The sequence below is a fragment of the Lagopus muta genome, chromosome 3 (assembly GCF_023343835.1).
Source record: "Lagopus muta isolate bLagMut1 chromosome 3, bLagMut1 primary, whole genome shotgun sequence".
Lineage (NCBI taxonomy): Eukaryota > Metazoa > Chordata > Aves > Galliformes > Phasianidae > Lagopus > Lagopus muta.
In genome coordinates this window covers 79,533,111-79,542,870 of record NC_064435.1, presented here as the reverse complement: position 1 = coordinate 79,542,870, position 9,760 = coordinate 79,533,111, and the positions used below count along the sequence as shown (strand labels likewise).

Genomic DNA, 9,760 nt, shown 5'->3' with positions numbered 1-9,760 from the left:
CAAAGTGCAAGGTTTTGCATTTGGGCCGGAAGAACCCCAGGCACCTGTACAGGCTGGGAGGAGTGGTCCTTGAGAGCAGCTCGGCAGAGAAGGACCTGGGGGTCCTGATGGACGAGAGACTGAATATGAGCCAGCAGTGCGCTCTGGCAGCTCGAAAGGCAAATGGGATCCTGGGCTCCATCAGGAGAGGGATGGCCAGCAGGGACAGGGAGGTGATTGTCCCTCTCTACTCGGCTCTTGTGAGGCCCCATCTGGAGTACTGTGTCCAGGTGTGGAGCCCTCAGTACAAGAAAGACATTGAGATTTTGGAAAGGGTCCAGAGGAGGGCGACTAAGATGATCAGGGGGCTGGAGCACCTCCCCTATGAGGACAGGCTGAGGGAGTTGGGCTTGTTCAGCCTGGAGAAGAGAAGGCTGCGGGGTGACCTCATTGCAGCCTATCAGTACCTGAAGGGAACCTACACCCAGGAGGGGAGTAAACTCTTCAAAAGGGCTGACAACAGCAGGACTAGGGGAAATGGATCCAAGTTGAAGGAGGGAAGATTTAGGTTGGATGTTAGGGGGAAGTTCTTTACTAGGAGAGTGGTTAGGCCCTGGAACGGGCTGCCCAGGGAGGTTGTGGATGCCCCGTCCTTGGACGTGTTTAAGGCCAGGTTGGACGGGGTCCTGGGCAACCTGATCTGAATGTGTATGTTTGGTGGCCCTGCTAGGCAGGGGGGTTGGAACTACATGATCCTTGGGGTCCCTTCCAACCCAGGTGATTCTGTGATTCTGTGATTCTGTGTGATTCTGATTTTCAGATTATTTCATCATTTAAAATGATGAAATCATCTGGAGTTGGACTAGATGATCTCCCGAGGTCTCTTCCAGCCCCTATGAATCTGTGATTCTTTATAAAAGGGTAAAAGTGTTAGAACAGTTGTTCCTTGAAAAATTTACCAGAAAAATGGCCAGGTCATCTTTAATACCCGTTGGAATGGCGCAGAAAAATGCATGGGAATAACGTTGTATTCTATTGTGATACTTCTTGTCATCTGAATACAGAGAAGAATCAAGCTGGTTGTAGGTCTTTGGTGAAGTTCTTGAAAACAGATACTCCTAAAAATGTCATAAATGCCTGAAAAACTTCATATCTGCATGCTTTATTCATTCTAAGAATACATTTTTGTGCTAAATCACATTTTACTCACAGTTGTTAAAACATAAAGATATTTTTCAGAGTGTGGTTCAGAAAGCTAATATAATTCACATGAGAAGCATTTGTGGTTTTCCTTTATTGTGTTAACCAAAACAAAATCAATTGTATGCATCTAAATCAGTAATGGGTGATTAGAATGGAAACAGAATATAATATTGAGCCAGTGGATCCATATTTGCAGTTGATAATCTATACATAGGAAGAGAAGACAGAAAAAATTAGGATTCTAATTTATTTCTTAGAAGAAGTATTTTCCAACATTTTCAGGATTTTTCACCAAAAAGGTGTATCAGAATGTCCTCAAATTTGAAGTGTCTTCCAAAGTTTTAAACAAAAATTTAGACAGTTCTTTTGCCCAGTGGATCTCACTGAGTTCTGGATCATAAGAATCGCTGGATCTCCTGGGTTCAGGCTTTGAATCTCCACTCTGAGAAAAGGCATAACTGCACCTATGCAAAACTAGATCAATTTCCCTTCCCTAAAGTGGATGGGAGACTCTTCAGTACTTTGAAGAACCTCTACAAGAAATTCAGAATTAGGTGAGGAACTTATGGTGAGAGGACAACTCCAGTGATAGTGAACATGTATACCATTGCGTGGTTACCCAATAAAAAAAATAAAATCGATATCATCATGAATCAATAACCTGCACACCAGAAACTCTTCCACAAACATCCCCTCTAGACTGGAGATCTCAAAGCCCGTGTTTCAAGAATGGTAACATGGGTTTGTCAGCAGTATATTACCAGGGAATGGAATAAGCAAAGCTCGTTGCTTTCTATGTAATGGGCTCCCAAGGACTTAAGGTCATTCCTACTATTTATTCCTTGGGTGAAAATCACTCATCACCTTCATGGCTGATAGGTGTCTTCATTCTCACCATCTTGTTGGCTCAGTCTTAGCTCATATCAAACCATTCTGAAACCAATGCAAGAAGGGAAGGAGTAAGTGTTCTTGGTGCTGTCTCCTCTCCTGTAGGTGTGTCTTTTCTATGGAAGAGATAAGATTATGCTATAACACTATGGTAAAGGAATTTTGTTTCTGAGGGGAAGGCATGTATTATTGCTAGCTCTTTCTCTCTTAAGGGGACCAGTATCTGCCAAAGTAGACAATGGTGTTGGTTGGGTTGTGTTTGATCAAGAAGAGGAATGGGTGGTCAGCCCTAAGCTCTTCTAATTCAGAGAAATGCTTGATGTGTTCTATCACCCCTGTGGAGCCTGCCATCTCAGTGCCCTCTTCACTGAGTTCCATGAAGGCCCCATGCACAGCCTGGGATATTTTCAAGCTCTCTGCTGAAGAAATGCCAGTCAGATTGGCTGAACGGCTGAACAGGTCGGTCATTCCCAAAGCCATTAAGACAGATGTGAGGTTATATTTTTCCTCAATCTTCATACGGGGCAGGTACACTTTCATTCTCCTCTTCTCCATCATATTGGGATTGGTCCATTCCGTGAGTTTTTCAAAGCTAATTGTCTTCTCAATCTGAAAAGAGAGGCACAGAATAAATTGCCTGTAATGAGAATGCAACTTCTTTTCATCGCTCATTTTAATCAAGATTATTATTCAAAAAAAATCAGAAAGTTTCCCAAAGTGCATCCTATCAACATCTCCCTATTTTACCATTTGTTTCTCTAGTACTCCCTCTGTCAATGCCCCTTTATTCAGTTCCACCTGACACATCCCCATCAGTACAAATAACTTAATGTGTCATACCAAACGGTATGGCAATTTCACTACATAGCGGATTGGCCAGCTGGTGAGAGATTGCAAAAAACATGCCATGGAAATTTATATACAGTGGATAGTACCAAACAAACACATTTCTGCATCTACTTCAATATTCTGAGAGCAGCTTATTTAAAATACTTGATCAGAATATTGTCCATAATATCATTAGGGATTATTGAACCTCATCATTTCTAGTAACACTTGCTGAAGAGTTTTTGTAAGAGGCCAGATGAAACTGCCTCTCAATGAAAAAAGTTGTCTATACATGCCTTTCTATAACATTATAGAAGCCCTAGACTCCTTTACCTTTCTTTTTGTTAGCTACACTTATTACTGTTATTTAATAACATCGAGGCCAAGGCTCTCCTTAGAGGCCAACCTCTGCCTGAGCACCTGGAAGCAGCTGGGCCACTGTTGTGCTCTCCTGCCTGGGCAGCACAGCACAGCCAGGGGGTGAGAGGACAGCCTAAGGTCTGAAGGCAGCCAGCTCCCATTCAGCTCAGAACTAGTGGCCTTCCCCTGCCAGGGCCGTACCCGCTCCAGGCCAGAAACCTCATCAGGCAACAGCACCAACATGCTCAGCTCTCCGCTGGCGTATGGGAGCTCCAGGATCCTCATTTTCTCTGCAGGCAGCGTGGCCACATTAAAGGTATTGTTCAGACACATCATTTGCACAGGTTTGCTTTCTTGCTGCAAAATAAGCACAAGACAATGTGAGCAGGGGGCAGTTTCTCTTGAAGCAGGCAAATGTGCAAGCCCTTCAAGAGGAACTGGACTGGATCCTCAAGCTGTGTCTCCATTTTAATCTCTTGTCTTCAGATGTGCTGTGGATGCTTGGTCTGACACAGCTTTTGCTAGCCCGCCTTGGGCTCAGCCCCCTGCCCTGCCAGCGAGGGCCCCAATGGAACCATGGCCAATGACTGTAGAATGGTGTATGTAACAGCCCTGATGGCTTTCTGTCCTGTCCAGAAGCAGTGACTGCATCCCCTACCTTTGTTACACTGAAGGGCATTTCTCGAGTATCTTCTGCATTAAATGCTGTCTTCCACATCCCTTTGAAGTAAACGGCATTAACAAGGACCAGCGTTGTATCAAGATCGACAGAGCTTGATGCAAGCAAATCTTTGATTTGTCCTGTAAGAAGAAAGCATTTCCACAGGAAATATCCATTAATGGAGATGGAAGGAATAGTCTTTTCAGAAGTTGTTCAAGTAAAGTAGCAACAAGGAAATATATTGTAAACTCTCCTCAGAGCTTACCTTCTGTCTGCTTTTCCACCCAGGAGTTAATGAGCTGTCTGGCTTGGTCTGATGCTGTTTTGAAGTTCACTGTTTCCAGACCTGCTCTGTACAGTTTCTTGACACATTTCAGGTAAATCTGTGAAGACAGCAGTTGTAGCCACCAAATCAGTTTTTAAAAAGACTGTGAAGGTGAAACAAAATACAGTTAAATTGTTCCATGTTTTTTATAACTATGCTATGGTCATGCTGTTTTCATTGCTCATTTCCTGGCCGATAGGGTGAAAACTGGGCCAGCAAAATTATTCTTATGCATGACATTTTAAGATCTTTAAGATTTTTATTACTTTACCAGGTAAGATTATGTAGCAGAAATGCTGAAATATTTTCTCGAAGACAAATCCAAAAACGGCTTCAGATCCATTAGCGAGTGTTTTGTTATAGTAAAACTCTTTCTTTTGAAGCATTTTTCTTTATTTTTAAAGGTAACGTATATTTGATTTAGGATATTTGTATGTTTTATTTTGAGAATGTCAAATGAAAGATTTAGACACTTTCAAAGATTGTTTTTCAGGTTTTCAAGTGAAGAATGTACTGAAATCTAATTTTGTTCATTACTCCATTTATTTTTTAATAGGACCATCTTTTCCCTTGAAATGCTTTCTCTGAAGGCTATTGTCACAGCTGCTTCAAAAAGCTGTGGAAGTCCACACTGAGGAGAGTTGGATTAACAGAATCTCTGGGCAGTATTCCTGGATTATGTGTTTATACAAGATTTGGCAAGAAATCACTCTGATGTACAACTCACCGGTAGGACAGGACGTGACTTTTCTGCATAGAGTCTGTTGGCAATGCGAAGTGAATAATTGGCTTTTGATGTGGTAATATCAGAGAGGAGTTCTTTAAACAATATGTGCATGTTCACAGATTTGCCACACTAGGTTGGTGAAGAGAAGGAAAAAGGGTACAAACGTTAGCTTATTTTACTCGAAAGACAACTATTTATAAGGTACAAATCACATAGGAAAACACACAATATTCAGACATTTGCAAACAAAATACATTAGAGTCTAAAAGCTCCATGGGAGAGATGTTCTATACACAATTCATTACATACAACTGATAGCATTTGCTGACACTCAGTCTTGATGATAAGAAACAGAAAATGTGAGTGATTTGTCTGATTGCATTTTGTGAATTGTTCTACATAATCCACTAAATGCTCTAGTAAAAAGAATAGAATGGAAAAGGAGAGGAGAGGAGAGGAGAGGAGAGGAGAGGAGAGGAGAGGAGAGGAGAGGAGAGGAGAGGAGAGGAGAGGAGAGGAGAGGAGAGGAGAGGAGAGGAGAGGAGAGGAGAGGAGAGGAGAGGAGAGGAGAGGGGCCGTGAAAGTAGAAGGAGGAGAGGAGGGGAGAGGAGGGGAGAGGAGAGGAGAGGAGAGGAGAGGAGAGGAGAGGAGAGGAGAGGAGAGGAGAGGAGAGGAGAGGAGAGGAGAGGAGAGGAGAGGAGAGGAGAGGAGAGGAGAGGAGAGGAGAGGAGAGGAGAGGAGAGAGGGAAGTGGGAAAGGGAGATAGAAAGCGAGAGGGAAAGGGGGAAAGGGAAAGGGAAAGGGAAAGGGAAAGGGAAAGGGAAAGGGAAAGGGAAAGGGAAAGGGAAAGGGAAAGGGAAAGGGAAAGGGAAAGGGAAAGGGAAAGGGAAAGGGAAAGGGAAAGGGAAAGGGAAAGGGAAAAATCTCCTTGTCTTTTACAAGCCCCACATTGTGCTTGGAGAACCCAAGTGGATGAGGACAGGTCTGGGAGCATGGCTCCCAGAATAGTGTTATCTTTCCAAATGTATCAAGTGACCATTGAGAAAAGCACACAGATGGTTCGTGTGCGATCCTCCAGCAAGCCCTACAAGAATGCAAGCTCTTATCAATCTAGGAAGGTGTCCTGGTGCTCAAAATGTCCTTCAAATATCCTATCAATTTTTCTGGTGCAACATGTGTAACCTGCCTTCTTTTTGTGTTTGTTTGTTGTTTTTTGATTTAACAAATTTGAGTTTTCCACTTGCATATCCTGGGTTGAGAACATTATCTAGGGTTTGGGAAGGGGCTGGACCTATTTGAAGCACAGTCAGAACAGTTTTAAGTTCCGTTCTCAGGGAAAAAAATGTGTGTGAGAGAAAAATAAATGTACCTTAGGTTTCTGTACCTTTGTCTGGCTGCTTCCTCCAAGTCCTGCAATGCTGTCAAAGTGAAGAGCCTGCAAATGGAAGTAGCAGAAGAAGAGATGAAGTATGTGAAGTCCACTGGGAGTCACTAGATTTTGTGTTCAAATTCTGGGCTTGAAATAACCAATGGCTGAACTGAGAAGTTTCATGTGAGCTTGAAATTCATTTTTTTACTGCATGTGCTACTCTGAACATTTTTTGATAGGATCTTCCAATTAGTTCACATGATTTCTGAATGTTTCATCTTTTATACGTGACAGTTTGTTCATTTTATCTGGAAGGAGTCAGGTTTGTGAGATAATATAAGCTGAAGCAGAGATCTCCTTAGTAGAAACTACTGTTACCCTTCATAGTGAAAAGCAGTGATAACTGAAAAGTTAGCTCCAGATCTAAACTTCATGGTTCAATATCCTTCTTCTAGCCAAGTTCAAATCCAGTGGCAAATGTACAGTGGCTGACCACTCAAGTGGAGAAAGTCTCAAAGATATTCATGGATAACTTGTACTAGTGACCAGGATCAAAATGAGCTTGTATTCATTTGCATAACTTACTTTCTCCATCTGATACTCAGTGTTGCCTCTTGCTCCCATATAGACCATGGCCAAGGCTGCAATGATGCTCAGGGGGGAATACAAGATGTTCTCATTTGTGTGCTGGACTTTCAGCTCATTGAATACATCAAAACAAAATTCTGCATTTGCTGCACTGATGGAGCCCATCCTGAAATTAGTGTTGTCTGAAACAAACAGAAATAGAACCATGTAATGTTGATATGTAATGCACTTGTAATGAAAAGTACTTTCTGTAGCCCAGAAGCTGCTTGTTCACTGCTGTTTCTGTGATGCTGAAACAATAATGTAAAGCCTAAAAATTCTGTGATCATTAGAAATATTCTAAAGACTGACCCATTGTTTCCCAAATGCATGTTTACTTTCCTTCAGAAAGGTACTGGCTCTTTATAAAAACACTATGTTGTATTTGCCCTTTAGGAAATAGACAGTTTCACCTGTGCTTCAGTATGACAAATACAGTGTGGACTGGATGAATTTCCCTATAGCCATCCAGAGAACTGTGGGTGATTTCTGAGACAATATAAATACATTTCATTTCTTCTATGTCTACTCTGGACCATACTCTGGATATTTCAATCAAATGTAATCACCTCACAATAGTCTTAGTTTGTTTCAAACTGCTCCTTTGTACAACTGGGAGGTTGCTTTTCTGTAATTTATAGGAAAAATGGGAGTGAATTTCTTTGTAAATCTACCCAGTTGCTTAGATGCCAAAGTATAGCTTTAGTGGGCTTCTTCTCTATATTCTCATTTTTTGACATTTAATCTCTGCTGATTCCATTTCTTTGTTGACAAAAACAAAAACAAAAAACAATCATATATATACCATAAATATAGAGTTTGGCTAAATTGCTTGATGCACTGTAAAGCACTGTGATTAGATCAGCCAGGTGAAGATCTTGTACATGCAATTTAATGTCATGACTTAGGGGAATTTGTTGAAATCTGTAGTCCTTCTCTTTCTTGAATCTGTGACCAAGAAAGCTGAATACTGCCCTCCCCTTTCTAAAACAGTTTGAGTTGGAGTAATAGCATATCCAAAGTTTGGAGCAGACCTACTACGTGACCTGAGAGGTTCCTGGTGCTAACAACTGTAGAACCACAGGCTCTGTGAATCATCCCACTGTACCTCACCTGTGTTCTCCAGGGAGCGAGACTGACAAATCAGAAATTTTTTCTTCCAAAAATATTTTTTATATATCTGTCTTATATATGGAAAGTAATGCCTCCTATTTATTTTCATGGAAACTGCAATAGATACATAGAGCGTATACAATATTATTATTATAACTACAATAACTTAATTTCCTTGAGCAGATTCTCAGCCACAAAACATTATTTTTCAATACAGCCACCACAATTAGCTATGCATTTTTGCCAACAGCACGCAAGAATCTGCATTTCCTGCTGGTAAAAGTCTGTACCAGTGGAGACAAACCACTGTGGCTGTCGCCACTGCTGAAATACACCACCCATTGCCTCATTGTACTCAAATCCACTTTTTGGTGTCCATAAACATTCAGCAAGCATCGATGAATGTCAATGGATGCCATTTTTTCCACAAGGAGGAATGCAATGACACACTTTGCTTCAGTTGCACTTCCATGTCAGACACCATTCTGTCAGACCTGCCCCTCTGTTCCCATCTGTCACACAGCAACAACATGTAATGGGATGCTGGTGGGAAGGTTCAGCCTCTACTGCCATACCACCAACATCTGCCTCTGATGTCATGGGCCGACATCATAAAATAGAAAGCAGCCCTTTTTTTCCTTTAAGTTCACATAATATTTCTGTGGGGTTTTCTTGGTGGGTTTTTTTTTTTCCCCTATTCAAGAATACAACTTAGAAGTTATATTTTATTTGGAGAAGTACTTACAGAAAAACATCAAAGAGGCGTGTAATAATCCAGCTTGCCAGTTGAACCTAAACAGATTCTCTGAGTCCTTGGTGATATATACAGTACCCTTTCGGACACTCCCCCTGTTAGCCTTCTAAGAGTCATCCTTTGAGTTACTACCCTTGTCATTGCCTTTTGATTCATTGTGCTTGAAACCACTGAGTAGGCCAACATTAGACTGGTACTCTCTTTGGAGAAAGCCAAATTTTATTTTGTGAAGTAAAACCTCATAGAAGAATGTAATTATTCAGGCTTTTCTTGTATCAATGTACCAAGTTCAAGTCTAACATGTCTCTACATGTGCTCTTCAGAATTTAAACTTTAATTTGATTGAGCCATATCGATAGTTAGAGCCAAACGAATAATGAATACACACACATGAAAATTAAAAAAAATACTCTAAAAAAAAAAGAATAAACATAATATGCTTCAAATAAACTTAGCTCTAAAATCAGATTAAAAAAATATATATATATATCAGATCAAGGGATTCTCCCAGTCAGATGAATCTAAGGATCCCAAAATATTACGAGAAAATTAGACGTGATTGGAGAACAAGAAGACCCATCACCATTCACCATTTAATGAGCACCCACTGCTAAAGCTGAGTCAAGAGTAGTCCCATATTACCAAGGAGTGCAAGAAAGTCCATCAATCCCTGGAAACCATTCTTCTTTTTAAGACTGTATCTCCTTTCCAGCTGTTTAGTTTCTTCTCGTCTCTGGGGCACTGTAATTACAGAATTTACTGTAGCACTGCTCCCAAGATGGATGAAGGGAAAAGTGTGATATGTATGTGATCTCTCACTACAGTGTGCAGAGAAACATAAGGATGCTTCTCGTGAATGTAGAGAAAATAATGCAGTTCCAAGCAGAGCCAGCTGCAGGATGGTCATTCTATTCAGAGGATTTTGT

The 9,760-nt window shown here is 41.2% G+C and overlaps 1 protein-coding gene across 1 annotated transcript; it reads right to left on the bottom strand.

Annotated features, from left to right (window-relative positions):
- Positions 1-1,504: 1,504 nt before the first annotated feature.
- LOC125690985 (ovalbumin-related protein X) lies at positions 1,505-7,351 on the bottom strand. The gene is made up of 7 exons (XM_048939825.1): positions 6,926-7,351; positions 6,356-6,406; positions 4,972-5,100; positions 4,185-4,302; positions 3,917-4,059; positions 3,460-3,615; positions 1,505-2,679 (listed from the first exon to the last, which is right to left on the bottom strand). Exons 1-7 carry the CDS (start codon positions 7,133-7,135, stop codon positions 2,278-2,280), a joined length of 1,209 nt encoding a protein of 402 aa, XP_048795782.1. The 5' UTR covers positions 7,136-7,351; the 3' UTR covers positions 1,505-2,277.
- Between the last annotated feature and the right edge of the window lie 2,409 nt (positions 7,352-9,760).